The sequence below is a fragment of the Ambystoma mexicanum genome, chromosome 2p (genome assembly GCF_040938575.1).
Source record: "Ambystoma mexicanum isolate Mex_15411 chromosome 2p, UKY_AmexF1_1, whole genome shotgun sequence".
NCBI classification, from domain to species: Eukaryota; Metazoa; Chordata; class Amphibia; order Caudata; family Ambystomatidae; genus Ambystoma; species Ambystoma mexicanum.
The window spans coordinates 310,930,681-310,955,390 of record NC_090923.1 but is presented as its reverse complement, the minus strand read 5'-3'; the positions used below and the strand labels follow the sequence as shown (position 1 = coordinate 310,955,390).

The window sequence follows — 24,710 nt, the reverse complement described above, 5'->3', positions numbered from 1 at the left end:
ACGAGCTGGCAAACAGTGGAAATACAGATATTCCTCACCTTACCCATGTGAGGTTCCGGCTATCTCTCCCCAAGACGGCTACTGAAAAAACGGACAACATCCCATACTTGGCCTCACACTCATACAAGGGCATAGGATGCAGAAGATATCCGGGACTGATATTCACAAGACCCCATCTTGGATATCACTTCACACTCTGATGTCATATGCCACTTGGGAACAGATCCACACACAACAATCGACACAATGGCAGGATGTTCGAATAATGAACCTCTCTGAGGATGACCAACCTATCCCGCTCTCGGAGGCTAAAAACATGCTGGGGCTAACTAACGCTGACTGGCCGAGATATCAACCCATATACCTGATCATCAGCACACCTACCACGAGGGATTCAAGTCAAGGGCGATAGAGCCTTCACTGTGCTATAACTGTGAGTTAGAAGAATATGACTGGCAGATATGTGGGGAGAAGATCTGGGTATAGAGCTCAATGTGTGAGTATATACGATTCCTTTTCCATGATTAATCATGCCTCTTGCAACCTGAAGCTCAGAGATACAGTAAAACATTGTTCATAGGGCCTATTATACCCCGTCCAGGCTACACAGTATGGGCAATGCACCGACAGCTACATGTTGGCGTGGATGTTGAAGGTTAGGTACCAATGGCCACATGCTCTGGCTCTGCCCGAAAACTCAGAAGATTTTGGGCTGAGGTCTCATCATCTTCAAGGCATGCATATCATCACAGTAGAGGCGACCTCCCCCAACATCAATGCTGTTTGGGATGGGTATTGAGGACGGGCACTCTGATGCAATGACCCGCAAATTAATTTACATTGCGTTCTTTACAACCCGTAAAGGCCATCATCCTTGACTGGAAAGGTACAAAACCGCCATTCCCAGTGGAAATGCAGGACACTGCTATCCAAGGTCTGTGCTGCAGAGCATTTATGTTTTCGCAGAACTGCAGGCCTCATACGGGCAGACAGATTCTGGACACTGGCTTGCATGTTCATTTAGACCAAATGACCCGGAATGCTGAAGAGACTTAGAGAAAGGTGACTCATAGACAGAGACCCTCATTACAAGTTTGCCGGTCCGGAAACAACAGTGCCGGGAAGCTTACCGGCACCGTTGTTTCTGGACTGGACAAACTACTAGTCTGTGAGCGGGTGCCTTTATGCCTGCCAGGATCAGGCCTGGCGGGCGTAACGGCACACGCCCGCAGACTTTCACAGAAGCACCGGCACCTATGAGACTCCACGGGAATGGGGATCAACATTTTGCCAGCGCCTGATTTACCGGAACACCACGGCTATAATACCCTAGTGATTCCGGCAAGTCAGGCGGCGGTAAATCATTACGGATCTGGCAGCTTCCTGCCGGTTTTACCGGCAAGGTTTTCCACTGGACCCGTAATGATGGCCAAAGAGCCTGGGCATGAGAAATGTTTTGTGTGTGGGTTGGGGGGGGGGAGTTGTGGGTTAGAGGGGCGGTCAGTGGTCGAAGTGTACGAAAAGAAGTAGTGGAACTATGCTCCCTGCTGCCTGCACCCACTCCCCACAAACCCCACGACCACGTCCCCTCCCACACACAATACACCCCCCCAAACACTTGCATCTCCTGTTTAAGGGAACGTTCAGCAGTGCACTGAAAGTGCAAGTTTCAACTTCTTACTACACTTTTATTTTAAAACGAAACCGTCCCGGAACAGTTTATTTTTATAATAAAAGTATAGGAGCTGTGAAAGGTAATTTTAAAAAGTAGAGGAGCACCGCTCCCGACTGCTCCCGCTCACTTCGACCACTGGGGGCGGTTAAGATTACTTTGATAGGTTGTTAAACATTATGTGATATGGTCAATTATTCGCAAGATGCTACGGCGCATTCCAATGTGCCCTTGGGCACGCTCGCCCACATGCTGCTTATTGTGTTCCTTAGTGTTTTGCTTTCTATGCAATAAAATGATTGAATGAAAAAGAAAATAAATATTTGGAGTCGAGAAAAAGATAGCATAACACTAGTCAATTAATGACAATTCATGACAACTCAGAAGACGTACATGCCTTAATAATGGAGATAATACATCTCCTGAGTCTTCATTGGCGATGTCAGTTTCTCTTGTATTTCTCTAACTGGAAGAAGCAGTATTTTGGGAATGCATGCTCATTGTTGATGATGTAATCGACTAGTGATGTAAACGATGCGCCTGACTGCTTGTAAATTGTCCTTGTTGTTTTCGTTTTCCCTAAATAGGGGATATGTTTCATCCGGACCAGTCGACCTGAAAATGCTGTCATTTATTGCAGCACCGAAAAATTCAGAGTAGGACATGCCAAGGTAACAACCTCGAAAGACAATCTAAATCTGCATTTCAGAGGTTTCTATTGGAAGACTGCATAATGTGTCAGAATCCTACTGCGTTCATTTTCAAATCTTGTAATGTCTTGATCTCCATAGATCACATCCAAACAGCTCTGTGATCCCGACTGCATTTCTGCATTGCATTTATTACTTTATATACAAGGCCACAGCTTTGCCTCTCAAACAGTACTACATGCATATATGTTATCACCACTCTGGACCATATTACATACACATGTTCGCATTAGAGCAAACATGCAGCCAGTGGATTTTGCTCTGTTTGATGTTTACTTGTGGAGATTGGAGCTCAGCAAGTTTGCCTCAAATCTAGCACCATTTCCAGATGGCAATAGTGGAAGAAAATATATTTGCTGGCTTCCTCGTTACATAAAAACATGCTCCAAATTTGAACTAGTCAAACTTTGTTATATGTGCCAGGATACATTTGGCGGAAGCCTGTTTGTTGCATTTTCAATTGCCCACAAAGTGGAAATGTGTTGAACAGATTTCTCTCCACAAAACCGTGGACAATGCACTCGCTCCATGTTTTGCAACAGTAAAAACTTAAGTTAATATGGCGAATGCATCTTAAAAGGGACGCCCCTGACTGCAAAACACATTCCCCTTTTCTGGGTTCTCTCTGATAGAGATTGCTTTAGTTAGATGTGCCCCTTGATGCCGGCCTTTCAAACCATGAAATAGGAACGTGTATTTATAGGGAACTATTTTCTCAAATGATAGCAATGTTGAGTGCCTGTCAGTGGTGATTGGTCCCCTATTACAGAGGCCCATGCTTGGGGATTACATTTTAGGTCATTTTATATGGTTCTCAAGAGCTAAGACCTACACCATGTTTTCAAGATATCCATACAAAAGTAATTTGAATACAGTGAATCAAAATGGGAGTTATTTACACAGTCTCTGATTACCCTGAAAGCCTGGGGTGGTTGGGCCACTCGAATTGAATTGGAGGCATCTTTATGTATGAACTCATATGTTATACAGTTTTGCATTAATCACGGGCAGTGCATAATCACGGATTCATAAACTGACAGCTCTTTCAAACCTGATTTAAGGAGTAAGCACGTGGAAAACATTTGTACGGAGTGGAATAAAATTTTGTTCTGTGATGTTTTAGGTTTTCTTGTGATACATTGAATAAATGGTTGTCATACTGTACCCATTTTACTTTTGTTAGGTGGTGAGTGAGAGCCCAGATGACAAGGTGACAGTCATTGGGGCAGGTGTGACACTTCATGAGATACTGGCTGCAGAAAAAGAGCTCAAGAAAGGTAAAAGAAGAAAGACTAGTCCTGATGAAATTGTACCACTCTTTCTAAGCAGAGATCTTCTGGGTCAGTGCTTTAATACGCCAATTCAAGGTAGTAGCAGAGGGCAACACCAGCCGAGGGTCAGCCAGGGATGCCATTTTGGCCATAGGCCATCACATCTGGCCCCATTGTAAAGGAAGTGGACACAAATGGCACTGCACCTGGGAAAGTATAAAACTGTTCACAGATTTATAGAGCCCTACATGTCTAGATTTCTGTGGGCCAGGGACGTCATTTCATCAAAATGCCAGGGGTAGCGGAAGTGAGATCACATGACCCTTGATCTCGGATGACATCACCATCACAGGAAGGGATGTCATTTGACCCCACACCGAAGTGACATCATGGGAAGCAATGGAACACCACCATTTATCCTTTGACAAAATAGGAAGTGGCATCACATAGCATTGTTTCTAAGTACACTATGAAAAATATGGTTGCAATGTTACTGTAACGTGATATATATTTCATATAAGAATGGATCACCAGGCAGAAAAAAACATGCTAAAACTGCAACTTGCGAAAAGCAAAATACTTTGGAGGATTTTGTCTGCATTGTGAATTTAAGATGTTTAGGAACAGGCTAAATCAGTGAGTCACCCCCTGAAGTGTGCCTGAAATAAACCTTTAATGAGTCTAGCAATTATGGTATGGAATTCCAGAAAGACAAATAGCTCAAATAGCCACATGGCATTGGCCACAGCCCAGGAGCTTCAATTTGTAAAAAATAAAAAATAAACTTTTTTTTTTGTTTAGGGGTAGCAAGGGAGACCACAGGGGGAGCAAGGCAGACAGACCCCTGGCGACCCCTAAATGACGTCCCTGCTGTGGGCTTCCTGGGAGTGCAATTTAATGCTGGGTATAATTTGTCCATACGAAAGTAGATTTCCAAATAATATTCTTCGCTCCTTTAGAGGCTTGCAGGAAGCATCTGAGGCTGCCTGTTAAAATAGCTTAGACGGACAAGTCATGAGCCGAGATACCATCCAGCTATCCCACCATTCCCGGCAGAAGCTAATAGTTGGGGTTGGATCCTGTCCCCGGGTAAATGCAGCTGTGCAAAGCAGTATGGGGCGATTTTGGACATGCACAACATGGCTCCCATTTTACTAGTACCTCCTGAATAAGTGCAGATAAACAGTCAGCCAGAGCATTGGCCAACATGCTGATCTTCTTCATTCCACCAGCCCAACATAATCAGTGCCATAAATTGCTCAGGGACGCATCCTCCTTCATTATGTTGATGTTGTGTACAGCCATGGCATATAATATTATTTGGAGAGATTGTGTGTAAGACACGTGCTTAGATTAAGTATTCCAGTTTATGAAATATATACCGAAACACAGTGAACTGTTTGTAGACTCCCACATTACCCCAATCAATTGCTTTGAGCTTTAACGTCTTATTTCTGGGAATCCCACAAAAATAGGTTTGATGCTCGAAATGCTCCATGACGGCTGCCAGGAAGCATTGGTGGGCACATGTACATTCCATACTTTCTAATTAATTGAAGTTCCATATTGTACTATCGGTTGCCCTTATTCAAAATGACTGCCTCTCCATATCTCGCTTGAACCTTCAAAGATCTGGTGGGACTAGCTTCCCAGTAATGGCGGCCAAACTCTGGAACTCGCTCCCCCACCTACTAAGGGCTGAACCATCTTTCCAGACCTTCAAAAACATGGCCAAAACCTGGGTATCTGCCCAAGACTCGCCCCCGTCAATTCACTAGCCACCACTTGTGACTGCCTACAGCCTCACCCCTTTGTAAATACGCAGCCAGCTATCCTGTAATATATGTGTATGTACTTAATCTTCGTTGTAATTTTTGCTAAATTTCTGTAATGCCACTGTCTGTTCATACCATGTTGTAACCTAAGAGATGCGCCCGGATGCCTTTGGGCCTTGTGCGCTTTACAAATAAATAAAATACAAATACAAATGCATCCAGTCCTTTAGTTTACCCCCTTAACCCGTAGCACGTATTACCTACTTCCACAGGCTGAAGTCCATTCTTGAAATGCAGCAGCTCAGTCTATGATGACTCATTTGTATGGAATTGTACCTTTCGAGCCGCCTCTGTCAAGTAGTGCAGGTTCACAAGCCAAATCCATAATTGGCGACCTCAGCCAATACAATGGGATACAAAAGTCCCGGTCTGTCGCATGATTGAGTATATCATATTGTTATGGCAGAAAGTTGAGTAAAATAAATCAAAATAACAATTGCAAAGACAAACACAGCCAACCTATGCGCTAATCATGAGTTAAGATAATCATACTCTGAAATTGTGTGCACTGCAGACAGCATCATCCGCAGATTCTACCTCACCGGTCTGCTGAGCCAGTGTGCTGCAACCAGTGCATAGTCGAATATTTCAATTTGGGGACAATATACAGGGCATCGTCTTGGCTCAACATTCAACCTGTTTATTATCGCTCATATGTGGAGACTTTTTTCATATTTCTCCTGCCACTGTTGAAGAATTTGGCTGTGAGCAATACACAATGTGAGTCCATCAAAGGGGTCTGCAACCTCTGGATTTCCGATGGGGTTTGGAGTCCCAAAGATCTGGCGATCCAAAGGTTGCAGACCCCAGATCTATGATAATTGCTGAGACTAACCATCTATGCCAGTGTTTGGAGGATTTCCCTACTGTCTGGGAATTATTGCTTTTGCCTGCCAAAGAAGGTTGTGTCCTGTGGTATCAACTATTTGGGCCAAACCATTCACCAAGAACTCCCTAAGATATCCCCCCACCCCCCACAGGATATGTTAAATCGTCCCTCTCACCCTGCTCTCCTCCCCACTTAACAAACACAGCAAAATCTCATAGCCCGACCTTGCATTTGATATGTACCCAATGCCTGTTATTCTATCCAAGTGTGTAATTAAGCACACACAATGGATATACAGCAACCATGGTTACACTAAGATTATCTAGTTTCCTCAAGGCTTTCCTCATACGCTAGTTATGACTTTCCCATTATTTTTCCTTGAATGTGCATTGGGGAGTCGTTTCCACTTCCTCCCACGCCTTCCCAATGTATGGCTGTGATAACTTGTTTATCTTCTCCTTGTAACGGGCAGAGACTACACTTTATGTTACCTCTATTTAAGCATGACTGTTGCTATCAAAAATGTGTTAGACTTTTGGAGGGTCAACTGAGAGCGTATTGTACCAACTGAAAGACCAACATGCTCTTAGACATAGTTTGTTCCTTATTTGTTTCTGTAAAGCTAAGCATGGTTGGACCTTTACTTTCAGGTGTGCTCTTGTGCTGCTCTAAATGGTGGCTTTTATCAACGCGTGATCTGTCACCCCTCCCTCCCCATACTCCATATCTTAAGTCCCAGACTACAGGACTTTTTACTGTCAAAGTGGGCATTGTTCTATAAAAGATGTATGCCTCCTGCCTAGTTTAGGCATTGTCCCTCATTGGTGAATTACTAAATTTGGAAAGTCAGACAATTTCACAAAGCTTGGCAGGTGATCTGGAACGCTAATCTTTGTCAGACAGCTGCATTAATCGTGTTCTCGGTGAGGACTTGGACTGCAAGTCCTGCTGTGTTTGTATTTTGTTTATTTATAACGCGCAAACCATCAGGCCCGGGGGCATCAGGGCGCAATTTGTACAAAGTTGCAGAGAAAAAAAATGCAGACAAAAAAAATTGCAATACAGAAATTACAGTAACAAAAATTACATTACAGAATTTACAGTAACCGCATATAAGTTATTAACCATAAGCCATTTATCTAATTACATATATTACAAAGATTGCGGTGCCACTAGGGTTGACAGAGGATATACCCTTGGGTGTACGGTAATAGTTCAGCGGGCCAGAAATAGTATCAGAGGAGGCGGACCAAAGTAAGTGAGACAGACGCCGAGCAAGTCTTATTGCTGGTCAAAGAGCCAAGATTTGGTTTTGGCCTTAAAGGTGTTGAAAGAATCCTCAGCTCTGATAGTAGCAGGGAGGGTGTTCCATAGTTTAGAGGCGAGGACAGGGAAGCTGGTGCCCCCAGCTTTTTGAAGCTTAAACCTGGGGATCGAGAGACAGTGAGTCTGGGCAGTTCTTAGTGGTCGGACGGTAGAGTGGCGAGATAGTCGACTGCAGAGATAGATCGGGGCTTTGTTGGCCAGGCATTTGTGCATTAGGGCCAGTGTTTTTAAGGAGATTCTCTGTTTAACAGGTAACCACTTTAAGTTTGTTCTAGCTTCTGAAATGTGGTGGTTGCGGGGAATGTTCAAGGCCGCTCGAATGGCATTATTCTGGGTCGTTTGGAGTTTGCTCAAGTTCTCCTGGCTGGTACCTAAGTAAAGAGCACTACAATAATCAATTTTGCCATAATGAGGGTTCTAGCTAGTGTGACCTTGTTGGGAGTGGTAAGAAACGGTCTGCAGGCTGCAATAAGTTTGCAAGTATAAGCAGAGGCAGACCTGACTGCATTTATTTGTCTAGATAAGGATAGGGTGGAGTCAAAGTAAAAGCCTAACGTTTTGGTGTCTTTTGAGACTCGTATGGTATTACCGTCTATGGTGAATGACTGATAGGACGGCTCCAGTTTGCTCAGGCGTTGTGAGGTACCCAGGATAAGGAGCTCCGTCTTATCGTCATTTAGACATAGCTGGTGTTGGGCCATCCAAGCTTGGATGACCAGGTAGACCTCATTGATGGCCTTGGTGTCAGCTAGATGATCACCTGAGATGGGGATGAGTATCTGGGTGTCATCCGCATAGTTGGTATAGGAGACACCCAGATAGTCAAGCACATCAAAGAGTGGTTTCGTAAAGATGTTGTAAAGTGTGGGTGACACGCAAGATCCCTGAGGTACACCGCAGTGAATAGGGGAGGGGTCAGCGGCTGCGGATGGTGCAAAGACCCTCATGGATCTGTTGCTCAAAAAGGATTTGAACCATGCCGCAGCGGAGGAGGAGAAGTTGGCCGCAGAGTGGAGGTGCCTGCAAAGGGTCTGGTGGTTGACCAAGTCAAATGCGGCAGAGAGGTCGAGGAGTAATAACATTACTAATTTGCCCTTGTCCTTCAATACTTCGATCTGGGTTTTTAGGTCTATTAGAGCAGTTTCGGTCCCGTGTCTGGGCTGAAATCCGGATTGTTGTAGACCTAGCAGATTATTGGATTCCAGGTAGTTTTGGATCTGAAGGTAAGCTGCGCGGTCTAATATTTTAAGCAAAAACGGTACTGTAGTGATAGGTCGGAAGTTCGTAGGTATACTTGGGTCTAGCGAAGGATTTTTGAGTAACGGGATCACCCACGCGTCCTTAAGGTTGTCCGGGACAATGCCTGTTTTAAAGGAGGAGTTGATGAAGGCCGTAATGAATGGAGCTAGATCATGGGCAGAGTCCTTAATGATGGCAGCTGGGCACGGGTCACCTTGGCAGTTGGATGGTTTAATTCTCAAGATGATATTTTCTACCTCAGTAACAGTGAGCGGTGAGAAGGTGAAAGGTTTGGTGTTAGCAGTGTCTAAGCGGAGGGACCTGGCAGGGGAGAGAGAGCAGTTATCAAGCTTAAGGCTGTCCTGCTGGTCTTTGATTTTGGATTGAAGCATAGAGATTTTGTTTAGTAAGGCTGCTTGAATGTTAGCACACCATGTGCTATCTTTCATGCATGGGTCTGGAGGGGAGACTGGGGTTTCGAGCTCTTTTAGGATTCTAAAGAGTTCCTTTGCGTTAGAATCGGCTTGCAAAATACGATTGTTGAGCAACTCTTTTTTAGCAGTGATGATGGCGTCTTTGTAGGTAATGGAGGCAAGAAGGAAGCCATCTTTATGCTTATCAGATGGGTGGCTTTTCCAGCAATTTTCCGCACAGCGTTTAACTTTGTGGAGGATTCTTAACTGTGGCGTGAACCAAGAGTTAAGATGTGCTCGTGGTTTGGCCTTCCTAGGTTTGATGGGTGCTATAGCGTCTATAGCCGTGAGCATGGTTTGGTTATAGGTGTCTGCTAGGGAGATGGGGTCAGAACATGAGTTGGTAGCCGCGTTAAGGGAAGGGAGTAGCAAAGGGAGGAGTTGTTCCTTGGTTATGTTTTTTTTACTGCGAGTGGGGAGTGCTGGGACTATCTGTGTCGGGGCTCGCGGGGTTGCTTCAATATTAAAAGTTATGATGTGATGGTCAGACCATAAGCAAGGGGAGTTGTTAAGGACCTGGATGTTGCAGTTGGAGCCTGCCAACCAATCAATGCTCCTACCTTTGATATGGGTCGGTTCTTGGATATACAGGGTGAGGCCTATGTCTGTTAGTACATTCTCCAGATCAATTGCCACACGATCTTTTGGGTCGCCACGACCTAAATTGAGGTCACCTAAGATGATTGTTTCTGAGTTGTTTTTGGTTTTGTCAAGGAGGAGAGTAGAAATTTCACTGACAAAGGAGGGAGCCTGACCTAGGGGCCTATAGATAAGGTGAAGGGTGGCCCTTTGGTTGGGCGTTAGTGACAATTTGATAGACAACAGTTCGGCTGATTCGAGTTTGGAGTCGGATACCGCTCTTAGGTCAAGGGAGTTTTTGTGGATGAAGGCCACGCCGCTGCCTCTAGATTGGCAGAGGATCGGTCACAACACGTGATGCCGTAGTCAGGCGGTAAAGCCAAGGATAGTGAGGGGCCGGATGCGGCATGTAGCCAGGTTTCTGATATGGCGATAAAGTCAAGATCAGCAGTGGTGATGAGGTCGGCTATGTCTAGAGCGTGCGCTGTGAGAGATCTAGCATTGAAAAGGGCACCTTTAAACACAGGCAGTTTAACCACTGTGGTAGTGGTTTTGCATGCGGAGGGTGAAGGTGAGCTGGGTGGAGTAGGTGAGATTAGCTTGGTGGCATTGTTACGGGAGTGTCGTATGCGGAATCTAGTCCCTAGTCTCTTGTTTCGGAGAGTGAGAGGGCAAGGTTGGGAGTGGGTTTTGTCGCAAAGCGTTCCAGCCAGAGAGCTGGGTTATTAAGGTATTGGTTGGTCTGGTTGCTAGGGTGGTGGGTGCCTGCAGTGGTTGCTGCAGGGCTTATTGTAGGGGTCATAGTCATAGTTGGTAGAGCTAGGTGGTGTGGGATCGAGCCGGCCAGATTATTAGGCGACGGATCAGGTTTGACCCCAAGGGTAGGGGTAGTTGCCATGGGTAGTTGAGTGACTAGGGCAACGTGAGAGGCTAGGATGTAGTGTAGTATAAGGAGCACACTGACGTGCATGGTGGTAGTGCTAGCTACCTGAGTGGGGCACCTAAAGTGATCTGAAGCGACCATAAGGCACGACACAATTTAAAGTGGTCTGAAAGTGACCATAGGCCTAACACAATTTAAAGTGGTCTGAAAGCGACCATAAGGCACAACGCAATTTAAAGTGGTCTGAAAGCGACCATAGGCCTAACACAATTTAAAGTGGTTTGAAAGCGTCCATAAGGCACAACACAATTTAAAGTGGTCTGAAGCGACCATAAGGCATAGCACAATTTAAAGTGGTCTGAAAGCGACCATAAGGCATCGCACAATTTAAAGTGGTCTGAAAGCGACCAAAAGGCACAACACAATTTAAAGTGGTCTGAAAGCGACCATAAGGCACAACACAATTTAAAGTGGTCTGAAAGCGACCATAAGGCACAACACAATTTAAAGTGGTCTGAAAGCGACCATAAGGCACAATACAATTTAAAGTGGTCTGAAGCGATCATAAGGCACAACACAATTTAAAGTGGTCTGGAAGCGACCATAAGGCACAACACAATTTAAAGTGGTCTGAAGCGATCATAAGGCACAACACAATTTAAAGTGGTCTGAAAGCGACCATAGGCCTAACACAATTTAGTTGTCCCAATCTCAGTTCAGCCGGTCATGTATGTGGTGCTAGTAACTCCAGGCTTTAGAATTCAGTTCTTCTCCCTTCAATCCTTTGCAAGTGAAACTAGAACTTTGACACCAACATCTAGGATTCAGCATGCTTCACATCCCCTTTCTAATGGATTCCTTCCTCTCACTGATTATTCTTCTTACAAAGGCCCTCCATGCACAAATCTGGCTTTGGAAAATTTCAGCCACCATTGGTTGCACTCTGTTATGTTATGGTATGGTATGTTAAAAGAAAGTATTGAGTGCACATACACCCGAGGGCTTTTTGGCGCTAGCTGTGCAGAGGGAGAATGGCAAGGTAAGTGGTAATAAAATAAGAGCGTCTTCAGTGACTGACGGACGGTAAGATGATCCTCGGTCCCACGTAAAGTAAAAGTCAGATCGTTCCAGGCTCTGGCGGCGGCAACTGAAAACGCATGCTCGCCGGTTCTAGAGAGTCTGAATCAGGGCACTGTCACCAGAAAAGCAGAATGAGAGCGCAGCATACGTGTCAGAGCATAGGGTACACATTTCTCCTGCAGGTATTCCGCTCCACGACCATAAAAAGCCTAATGAACCATGCACAAGGTCTTGAAAAGAATGCAGCTTTCGACAGGAAGCCAGTGAAGTTTCTTTAATAGAGGGGACATGTGTATGCCAAAAGGAGGGCGAAGAATGGCTCTGGCAGCCGCATTTTGGAGTAGCTGCAACCGATTAAGAAGGTAACGATGTTGAGCCAGGTGGAGTCAGTAATCAAACTCGGAATCATGGCTCTACATATGGCTTCAATAAATGGAATCCCCTGTGCTCCAGGAACACAGTTCCTCTTCTCCCTGTGCTCAGAATGCTGCTTTTGGAACATATCACCTAAATAATTTTGAACTTCCATCACGTTTCCACCAAACACCCCTAATTTCTAAGTCTGCAGGGAGTGCACAAATTATGTGTCTGTTCATTGCATTCTGATAATGAACTGAGGAGTGCAGCTACTGTTAGTCTATGCAGCCCAAGGCCTTTAGAGCGCACGTAATTAGGTCTTTACCAGCTTCTCAGGAGCAGTAAAACGCCAACCAAGTCTCAGGACCTCTCTCTAGGGGCCACTGGAGCAAGTCTGGCTGCAAATGCCAAAGAAGTGGAGGAGTCTTGACCTTGACAGGAGAGGAAAAGACAAAAAGCTGCAGAGGAGGGCCAGTTTCTCAGGAAACACCTCTTCCAAGCACTGCTTTTCATCTTCTAAGAAGTACCATCACCCCTCCTGCTCTTGGGAGCTGACATCAGACTCCCAGGAATCACTGCCTACTTGGGTTAAAGTAGCATGCCCCACTAAAATTCTGGCAGAGATGCTGGCCTCTGCGCAGGTAGGGGAGCAAGGGGCAGTTGTACCTTTTCAGGCTGGAAGACGCCTTCTTTGGCTTCCACCGTATGCTCATCAGCTCTGTCATCAGAGCTGCACCTTTCATTACCTTCTGGCCTATCATCCCTGGAAACCAGTACTTCAGTACCAGACTCAATGCTGCGCGGCACTGCCCATTCTTGGTAAATGCAAGAATGCTTGTACTTTGTCCCTACATCCACGTCGGAGTATATGATGAAACTTGGAGCACATCTTCCATGTGAAAGGTGTCCCTATTCCTTTTGGGCTTGCATCCATAGTACAGAGCGAGATGGACGATTTCCCACAGAAATCCTTTGAACCTTTCCCTTGAATTAGTGTTCATACAGGCTAATCATAATGGTAGGGGAAATATACCTTTCCATAAGGGCATCACAGGGGTTCTTGGAGTGCCTGGGTATCCCTGCACTCTGTCTCTAAGGTATAGCATGACTTGATCGATATCCTGGAGCAGTGCCCTCCATAGGCGAACCTCCTCCATTTAATGATGCATTTTCAGACACTGTCATGGCTGTCTGACTCAACCCGTTCTCCAGCTCTATACAAGGGTTAGGCCAAAAAGCACTGGCTGGCTCCATCCACTCACCTAACTCCTGAGTGCCTGGCAGTTTAGGCTTCCAGTGTAGGGGCTAAAGCTGCAGCAGTTGACACGTTTCCTGGATGCCCTCGTTTTTTTAATGTGTTTTTATGAAAGTGCATTTGATTGTATAAACAACCTTTTACACTGAATCTAAAAAAGCATACAATACATATCAAAACGCTTATAAAACATTACAATAAGAAGAAATATTTCATAATTCACTTATTAGGGCAACAGTAGAAGAGCATTAGCGATAAATGTTACACATTTATAAAAAAAATATTCGATCTAATACACACTTATGTGTATAAAAGTAGGGATAACAAATTGCACATTACTTGATTAAAACAGGAACGCTAGCCTATATTGCACAGTCTGAGTTCCAGCTTTCTTTTGCCCCTGAGCCAAATGTGATGCGCCGCAGATGCCAGAAGTGACTCAGCCGCGTATAACATACTCTATTATTGGTCTGTCTCATATGACGTAAATTTAGGGTAGCCTTTAACATAGAACGAGCTTAAGGCTGTGCAATGCAGCAATACGACGTACTGTCTCCACTTTGTGCTTACATAAGCGACAAATACGCTTTTCATACGAAACGCCCTTCCAAGTACCAGTATTGGTATACACAGGAAGAATGTCAAATCGGAGATACAGAATAAAACAAATCAAAACAGGGATACGCATGTATGCTAAGTACTGCCGGGGACTTTGACTGAACAGCCCTTGTAGCGCATAAGCAATGTATTTATGCATTTTAACCAGCCGGGCCAGAGATAACACACGATCGTAGTCCTGAGTTTTCGAGCCCAATTTCCTCAAGAACACAGGTACCTCTTGTTCCGAAGTACAAGTTAGATAGAGGTCACGACAATGGGAAAGTGCCGAGTTCTCCAAATCCCTTACCAAGTACTGTGGGTATATCGCTGAGCATGAGCCACCGTACAGTACATAAGTGAGTCACACTTATTCCCCCCAAAATTAATGTCTGACCATAGCTTGCAAATTGACATAATCTGCAGGGATTGCAGGTCTAGTTCTAAACGTATAGCCTCCACCGATACTGAGCTTGGTAAACCTATTAGGGAGCGTAAAATGTTTGCCTCCAATTCAGGTAAGCAAGTAATAACCTTCTTTGGCAATACTTCGAGAGCATACATAACTCCCGGTATGGTGGAGACCTTATATGCCATTATCTTTGCCTTAATGGAGCAACCGCCACATTTATCAATTGTTTTCCTAATGGCCAGCCACTTTTTCCAGGCTTTAGGAGGGATAGAATTATTATAATTATAATTGGTTATTTATAACGTGCTTGATACCCCGAGGTTTCTAAGCGCGGACCCTGAGATCAAACCTGTGTTGCTCTGCATCATCTTGCTTCCAAGGCGAGCGTGTTGCCTCCGAGCTATCCCCGATACTAGAATCCGACAAATACATAAAAGACAACGCCTTAACATGAATACCCAGGTACTTATATGTATCAATTTGGATCAATCAGGTAGTACCCAAGTACCAAATAAAGGTTGAAACCCGATAAGCCTTCTTGCCAATAGGCATACATTTAGTCTTATCGATGCTAATTCTTAAACCATTATTTTCCAAATAAGTATATAAGGCATTGAGGGAAAGCTGGAGACCAATAGCAGTTCTATCCAGTATGACAATGTCTTCTGCATAAGTGAGACAACTGACATCCACGAGGCCAAATTGAGAAGGATGGTTATGTGCTGTTTTTAATGCCAAATCAAGATCGACCATGTATAAGTTGAATAACAAGAGTGCTAACACGCACCCTTCCTTAAGGCCGCTATTAGTAGCAAAAGATTGAGATAAAATGCCTGCCTGAGAAAGCCATACCCTGACGTAAGTATCATTGTGCAGTTGTTTGATAAAGTAAAGTAGCAAAGGATCGAGACCCCATTTAGCCAATTTTGCCCACAATATTGTACGTATGACACTGTCAAAAGCATAGCTAAAATCAACAAAACAAAAATATAAAGTTGTTTCTGGGTAATTATAAGTGTTAGAAATTAAGGAAAATAAAACCCACATCGGACGTGAGGTACTACATCCCTTCGTAAAGCCAAAGTGATTATCATCTAGTAAGTGGTTAGCTGTACAGCAAGCTGTAAGCATTTCAAGCAGGATGTTGGCAAAGACTTTGGAACTGCAATCTAACATTGCCAATAGCCTATAACAGCTTGGCTGATACCTAGGGCATTGCTTGTGAACGAGAATCCAGATGGAATTCCGCCAAGAGCTTGGAATATTGCCAGTCACACATATGTGTAAAAAGAGCTCTTTCAAAAGATCAGCCCGTAACTCGGGGTCTTGTTTGAGGATCACATTGCATACACCATCATGGGCAATTGCCCGAGAGGGACTCATTTTCCTAATTATGGCCACAAGGTCAATATACGTTACATAATGCAACAGACCCCTACATGGTTATATCTGTATCACGGGAATCAATTTCAAGATTGTGCCAATAATTGTCTTTTACTATGAGCCCATATGTCTTCCGGACACCACTGACTTCTAAGGCCCCCGAGCCTGCTCTAAAAGTCAGTAGCAGATGCCAAAAACGTTTGGAATCATGCGTTCGTATTAAAATATTTATGAACTTGAACAATGTATATATGCTGTTTTAGCCTTAGAGTCCCTACACTTTTTGTCTACAAAAGCCAGTAGCGAGCATCTTTTTATCCTACGCAGCTCAGCATTTAATGCTTGTGTTTTGTTTGCAATGCCAATATCATAGAGGGCCCAAGCCTTATTCACATGCGTTCTGGCAATATGATGCCGTTTCTCAAAAGGCCAAACAATATCCATCATACATTTTAAGTCCCAATGACAGTCCTGCATACTTTCCCCACAAGATTGCCCACAATTTGTGATTGAACCAATAAAGTTAATATTTGCAGTGGTCCATATGAGCCTATTCCACCGCAAATTAACCAGAGGTTTAGTGCACATTTTATCATAAGTTTTTACCTTGACATATTTACAGCACATTCTTAAGGTGACATGATCACTCATTGCAACACGATGTGTCTCAAGGTCTGGGGATAGATCTAACCTGGTTTACAAATATAGACTCAATTTGGCTAGTATGTATAGTTAATGTCAGGAGTTTTGGTGACTAAAGGAACTAAATCAAATTCTGAAAATAACTCTTGCCATTGCTTTCCCCTCTCAGTCCCGCGAGCGGAAATCTCACCTGTCCCAAGAGGCGAGACAGGGGTACAATCAGTATTGACATCCCCAGTTAAAATGATACCTCCTAAAGATTCTGAGAAGACCCCTTACGATTCTGAGAAGACCACAAGTGTAGAATATCAAGAACTACTTCCATAGGTTCCCTGCTACTCCTTCAATCAAGATTAATGAACGCTCGAACCAGGTGCCAATACAGAGTGCCCCTGGGTCGTCTAGAAAGCGATGGAGATGAAAGTCAAAAAAAGGTTCAAACCGTCCAGGATAAACTGGGACTTAAACTAAGTCTCCTGAAGTAGAAAAAGGTGAGACATCAGAAGTTCCTGTTGGCATAAAGGATTCGTCAGTAAGGAATGATGACCACGTGCATTCCAAGATGAAGCAGAAAAAAGCTTTGTTTGGGGAGCACCCGGTCAACCGTAGCCAGCTATCTTGCATTCTGGTGAGCCTGGGATATTGTCCCTGCCAATTTGTGGCTGAGGTACTGGTGATATACTGTGGTACAAAAACTAGAAAGAAAATCCAGGACTTTGCGCCCAATTGAATGAATACGTGTTTATTAATAGATTGCCCCTTTAGTGATAACACGTGTTTCGGCCCTTCTTGGCCTTTTTCAAATCAGGGCTAATACGTTATATATGTATCCATATAACTCCTCCCTGGGAGTCATCAACTCGTCTTCATAAAGTTGTGCTGAAATTATGGGTATAATCCCATTGACATAAATTTGAATGTGTACCAGTCATACATGTTGGCTTGTTCTAGTCCTAGATTTTCTTTCTAGTTTCTGTACCACTGTTTATGACGGGGTTTTTCCTTGGCTTACCGTCAATCTAGTGACCTGTGACTATACTGGAACATGAACAAGTGGAATTAGGGGTCCCCTATCCCCACTCTGCAGTTAATTTACATGCTTTAAGTAAAGGAATTACCTTAATTACAAGTGTTGAATTACGAGTCACCGACTAGACCAGCTGTACTATAAGCCTGGCTCTTGTGTAAAAACTGGTGATATACTGTTTCCATGAAATGTAACAAGGCTATTGTTCCCTGTAATCCTATGATAAACAAGAGGTTCTCCTGTCACCACAGACATCGACACTTTACAAACCAGCTCGAATAGTGCATTTTCCATTATTACATACTCGTTCTGCAACCAAAGGGGCTACAAAAGAAGCCATTACCTTATTGGTGAGGCTGAAATTCGTAGACAATCCAAATCTATCGATGTCTTCGGAGGAGATCATATGCTAGTCAGGGATGAAGTGCGATAGTTCCAACAACCAAGAACTATTTAAAAAAGGACTGGCCGATGATGGTTCAATCTCCACTATTTTGATGCATTTAGAACCGGCTTGCTTAGTGAGAGCCATAGCTGGTGCAGGTGAACATAATGAAGCAACACATGGAAGACAGAGAGATCGATTTTGTAGGGGCACTTCAATCTCTGACCCCTGTTGTGCAATAATAATGCTCAAGGACGAGCAAGCAAAGGCCATAGGTGCATTGGCGCCATCAGGCACCTGGATGGCATCTCCAGAATTCATCAGAGGGGTACTAGATGCTCAGTGTTTGCAATGGAACTTTGGCCCCTCACAAAGGAGGGATAAATTGGTTGACTATGTTGTTGCAAAAAAGCTTGGGACACCACAAGCATAGCCCCTCACTTGTGATTTACACACAGATTTGAACCGGTCAAGAAAGTATGATTTGTATCAGAAACATCAATTTGGTCTTGGAATGTCCTGGAATTGGCTATTTGGTGCATGTTGTGAGAACCCATTTATCAAATAGGCCCTGAAGAACTACTTGCTTTGTAAGTCTATCCCCTAGGTCATTGTTTATGACATAATGGCCATCCCGAAGGTCATGATTTTGGCAAACTAAAGGTTTTCTTGGTCTTTTTCTTATACAAGCGAAAGAGATGGTAAATTTCACCCGTTTGCCCCGTAGTTGAATTCGTCTGGTATATTAGCGGGTCTTTCGAGCAAAGATTGCTCACCATTAATGGCTTTCAAGTCTTGCTCCTTAGTGACTTCCATAACTCTCAGTGTTTCACACTGGGGACTGCCATGTTAGTGATAGCCTAAGCTTCACAGTTGACACTTTCATAACTAGTTGAGTGAGTAGCATTGCCGGCCATGTACAAGGGATCAATTTGAGAGTCTTGCTTGTTTGTTGTAAGATAGATAATCTGGTAGGCTTGGAGATTTCCTGGCAGTGGGGACTGGAGGCAATAATAGTATCCACTACTAGAGCCAAGATTTGATTAGTCTCCCATTGTTCTTCAGTTTGGTTGTGATGTAATGACACGTGGCCTGATGGTAAGCTTTCAACCTCATAATCACCGTCAGAAGAATAGAGGTCCGAACTAGAGACTAATATTTCTAAATCAGGACTTGCTGATAAATTAGTTACAATGATGTTATTGTAGCAAGTGCTATCAGGCACGGCTGAATTGTGTTTCAGACTGAGGTACAAGTTAAGCAGGGATTCGTTATTATCTATCATTGGTGAACTGTGGTGAATGCTTTCCGAGTGCATGTTATTAGCTACGTTACATAGATTCATAATCGGAGCGGCATTGACATATTGTTTTGCCCCACTATCAGGAGCAACGCCCCTATTCTTAAGAAAACCAATAAGATTTTGTTGGGATGAATGCTTTTTCTTAGAGTCTTTTTTTATCCTTTTTTTGTGTGAGGAAGAGCAATTAATACAAAATTACCATGTGCAGGGCTGCGGGTGCATTTGTCCACACAAGGAGCAGCACTATGTAATCCATATCCTTCTTGTTTGCTGCTTTTCATATTGGTATGTAGTACAAAAGAAAAAAGATAGATGTGGCAGTTGTCAGCATAGTTGTGTGGGAGAAAAGGAGAATGCACAGTATTTAGTGAGGAGTTTACGATTCAGTCCAACAATAGCAAACTCTGTATTCACAATATGGAGAAATTAATCTTCCATCAAATACCAGAGCTTTCACCTCTCCGGGCAAGAGATGCCATGCAATTATCCCTTATCCCGCTGCCTGCAGATCAGCCAGTCTGCACTAGCTCAATGCACTCTCAAAGATGCGCCGCGTCGCGCACCACCAGCTCCCAAACATTAACACAGCTTTCAAGAGAGCCACAGCATCTTGAATCTCTCTGTTTCTTGACCGAGGTGAACGGATCGGACACAGGGCACTGAGACGAGTACACGGAAAGTGACACCACACAGCATAGCTACGACCAGCTCACTTGGATCGGAGCAAAGGACCTTGCTCATTACACGTTGCACATCAAACCGCACCAGAATCCAAGGAGCTCACTGGCTGCTTCCGACATGCAATCTCAGCATGTTTATGTTTGGATGTCCAATGACAGAAATTCTTTACCTCAGCCAGGCTCACAGCTTTAAATACAGTGAGAAAGCAAAGTGCATTTCCTACTATAACAGTAAAGTGTTTCATTTCAAATGGGCCCTCCCTAGTGGCATCACTTTCCAGTTCCCTCCCACTGTTGGGAATTAGCAGTGCAATGATTCTAGGGGACTTATCTATTACATTTGTGGGGATTGTATACTCATTTTAACAAAATACTTTAAGGCACTCCCAGTCAGCATCCCCTCCCTCTTGGAAAGCAGGTCTGCTCCATTTGAAACAGATGTTATCTCTTCTATGTATCTATTGATTACAGTTTCCAGATTCCCTGTGTACTCCACTTTTTATCATGGTTATATTCTCACACTTTGTCGTGATGATATCATACATTTTGATTGGCCGAATCCTTCACTCCCAGACAATACACCTCCCACCCCAAAATCATCATCGGTTGATCATATTTTGTATGGATTCACTCTTGGAAGTTTTTAAAAATGTCTTTATTAAGTATTCTCTTGAAATGAGCTCACATGGGTCCCATTAACTCAGGAGGTCTGGCATAAAGGTTTTCATGTTTAAGCCAAATCTCTGGGACACTTACACCTTCCGCCATTTCACCACGCATGCAGGAGTGAAACAGAGTTAACTGGTGGCAAAGTCAGCACAAAAACAACATTGGCCAAGCCAACTCAGAACATCTTATAATTTGTACACCTAAAATACCTATTAACTTCTGTTGTTTTGACAGCAGTCATGCAATTCTTTAATACCTTAGAATCCATCTCATTATGAGTTTGGTGGTAATTAGTCAGTAAATCTGTGGAGTTGTAACCCAAATAATTTACCGTTACTGTGTTCATTGGACTCCATGGGGATTTTGGCAGACTTAACCCGAGTAGTAATTCTGCCATGGTAAATGCCGATAAGTAGAAAAAGAATAGAGGATTTACCTCCCAACTTTTTGCTGGAGATGAATCCTGCACTTTTTCTCCAAACTCTGAATTGGGCAGTGCAGTAAAAATTGCAGTGATTTTGTTACCACCAAAAAAGGTTGTGGTAACGTCATTACAGCACTTTTTTACTGCACTTCATAATGTGGCCCAATCACTTTACTCCTTTGTGTTCAACATAATCGGAATAAGAATTATATTGCAATGTAAACATTATCAATACAATGAAAAGATTGCACACTGTGATGCTTCATTTTGAAACACATACCAACATTTTGATTTATAGAATTACAGATGAATATATACTCAGGCATGGTTTTCATTATTAATAAGGTTTCCTGGTAATAGAGAAACTGCAGCAGTTTCCTTTTTGTTTTCAGTACATTGTTCCTGTGTGTAAGGCACCACTTCAACTTGTTTTGCGTTTAGTATTCAGGTTAAGAAAAAAAAACTGGTGTGTGGCAAACTCTGTGCCATTTGTTGGGTGCTATATCTCTGGGAAGCAAGTACCTAGCTGCATTCCACCGTTCACCATGGTCATCTTAACCAGTGAGAAACTTGAGTCATAACTGAGTTGATGCACTATTCCAGTGCCTATCGCTTTAAATTAAGGCGTTCTCCATGTCTTTGTTTTTTTCTTACAAAATGTAAATCATAAGACAATTGAAACCTGACAATCCTCGATCCAGCACTGAAACCTACAGTTACGGGACAAATGGTAGTAAAGGGATCAGACCGAAAACCAGCGGTTTAAATCCATGAACTTGCTGCCAATCACCAGAGACTCTGTCCATCCACTCACCACACAAAACACATGTGTGATTCCTTGGACAGCTCTGTGTACATGGCAGAAAGGATTAGTAAAGAAAGGATAAACACTAAACAATGATCACATACCTAATGTAGAAAAAGACATTTCCGTCTCACTACCACCATAGAGACTGCAATATTTTTTCTTTCATAGAAATGAAATATATGTATATATCCTTTGTGCTTCCGAAATTTTCCTATACCTGACAACCAAAATCTAAATGATGGTCTTGCCTGGAATAAAAAGCACTGCAGCTGTAATGTTATGTTGAAATGAAAGTTTACAACTTCAGCCACCGTTTTGTAATTACCAAATCTGCCTGCCATTTTCTTTGCAGAATCACTTGTCAATGTATTATTGACTTTACCATCATTATCCCCCAGAATATCCCACCCTTCTGTTGCCACACAGTCAGACATAACATAACAACAATAGAGACAGCTATAAAAGCTACATTACGATATAGGTTTTCTTCTGTCTGACTTTACTACTCAAAAAACATTGTGCATTGGTTTCTTTACCTTTTGCAGAAGCAATCAACATCCGAGTCCTCGATCCATTCACAATCAAACCTCTGGATTGCAAGAGAATTATTGAATGTGCAAAAGCAACTGGAGGCCGGGTTATTACTGTGGAAGACCATTACTACGAAGGTATGCTACATCGAACCAGGGAAGGCAATGCTACCACTTAAATTTGCACTGCAATACAGAAATGCATTACTTCAAAACGTTTTTGCAAGTTGGTAGAATGTGCCCCAGTGCAGATACCATTGAAAAGCTGCACTTCACCAGTCCATATCTATGTATTTATAGGATTAATACAGTGCAAACCTAGCTAGCAAGCAACAGAGCACTGCACATAAAAGGGAGAGGCCACAGAAGAGAACCATAGAGAGAGCTGGGTGAGGGGATGGGGAAGTGGCAGGGGGTGCACGAGGTGCAATCAGGGATCAATCAAGGCCTTCCAATTAAGGTACGGTTTTCAATTCTTTCCAGAAAGAGTGCGAGTTTGTAGCCGAATACATGTTGTCTGGATTATCTAGTGCAGACCTAATAACCCTAAGGCCATTACCAGTGCATAACATCTAGGCGGCTAAAATGCAAATGAAAATTGCAAAGCTGCTAAAATACGATAAGAGTTTCGTGTTTTTTCTTCACACATTTTCCGCATACCCTATTGTGAGATCACCATTTCATATATGGTGTGTAGTCTCCTCACCATGCAATGATGTCAACCCTTAGTTCTTTGGAAGAATATTTTACTGAATCATACCGAATTGCTAAAGAATATGCCTTTTTTCTGTTTTAGGTGGTTTAGGAGAGGCTGTGGCATCTGCACTTATGGGGGAGCCTGGTATCACACTGAAGCGTCTTGCCGTGTCCCATGTGCCGCGCAGTGGGAAGCCAGATGAACTGCTGAAAATGTTTGGCATTGACAGGGATAGCATTGTTCAGGCAGTCAAGAACTCACTGACAGCGTCTGCCTAGGGCATAGAGGCCAACAAATCAATTCCCATTAGGGTAGCGCCTATCACATTGTGCGCTGCAGGAGCAATTGTAGCAAACGCAGACTGAAACTTTCAAAACTGTGGTGACTTTAATAAAAACCAACAATGCGTAAAATAAAAAAGGGATTGCTTCGATGTTCCTGCTTATTGCCGCTGTGATAGTGCTCTGAGATGGATTCTGTTTTTGTATAAGTTGCACAAAAAGGACAAAGGTCCTTCCTTTACCAAGGTGCTCTAGGATAACATTTGTTATTACTATTTTGTCAATGTGCTTCCTAGCCTTTTAGTGCATTGCGGTGTTCATATTATGTACAAAGAGGAACATGAACAAGTCGGCGCATTGCACAAAGAAGTTTGGATAATCCAAAATTCTGCTGCAATTTCCTTAGATCCTTATCGCAATGAAACAATGTACAATGCAATAAGGACGTTTTGGTGTTAAAATAGACATATGTATGTACGGCATGCTGAGACATTGCCGAATATCAATGCTGTCCTGATGAAGTCTTAAGACACGAAACCTGTGCAGACACTGGGGTAAACTTTTAGCACAATTGTTAACATGGGTTAAATAATTTCTACATCAGACTGCAACTCACTCTTTCCTGCGTTGGGGTGGGGTGTGTAAAACAGAGGAAAAGTGAGTATTTAAATTCCCCACATTAACATGACACATTGGAAATACATTTTTCGGAACAATTTTAAGCAGATTTCAGCACTTCATTCACTAGCATCCGATTCAGTATTAAACAGACCGTACTCTTGTGATCTGTTAGGGTTGCTATGTGGAACCAATCTAGTCTTTTTTTTTTTAACTCTCCCACCCACAGCGTCTCTTGCTTGAGGACCTTTTTATCACAACTTTGCAATTTTAAGCTTCGAAATGTGCACACACCATTCTTTTGTGGACTATGTTACTCTTCCAAACAAGAATCAAATATTAGATTTGTAACTCCGATTTAAACCGGCGTTACAGTCCTTATTTGTGCCTGGATTCCTAACAGCATATCAGTGAATATGTAACACAAATGGTGGTTTCCCATAACTTACTTATTGTTTATTCTGCGAAGTACAATAAAGGAAACACAGATATGGGTATGTGTATGATTTGTTCCTCCGACTTTTAAGAGCAATTTATTTCTAATGGGTTAAGAATGCTTATTCTTGAAGTCATGCATGTTTATGAGTGTTTTTTAAATAAAGTGTAACCCTTACTGATGGCCTTATAATAAGGGGATTGAACTGAGATTGTATACACATGTTTACTTAATGACATCGAAGGGCTGGGGGAAAGAGGTGGTGGAGGTGGGGTGTGCAAGGCAGCGGAAAATGGAGTATTTAAATCT

At 43.2% G+C, this 24,710-nt stretch overlaps 1 protein-coding gene across 1 annotated transcript in view; it reads left to right on the top strand.

Annotated features, from left to right (window-relative positions):
* The window catches only part of TKT (transketolase), a 172,504-nt gene extending 148,048 nt beyond the window's left edge, over window positions 1-24,456 (top strand). Inside the window, exons 11-14 of the mRNA XM_069643620.1 lie at window positions 2,260-2,343; window positions 3,566-3,659; window positions 22,385-22,507; window positions 23,166-24,456. Coding sequence (XP_069499721.1) covers window positions 2,260-2,343; window positions 3,566-3,659; window positions 22,385-22,507; window positions 23,166-23,344 — 480 coding nt within the window. The 3' untranslated portion in view covers window positions 23,345-24,456. The remainder of the gene's footprint in view (window positions 1-2,259; window positions 2,344-3,565; window positions 3,660-22,384; window positions 22,508-23,165) is intronic.
* The last annotated feature ends 254 nt before the right edge of the window (window positions 24,457-24,710 follow it).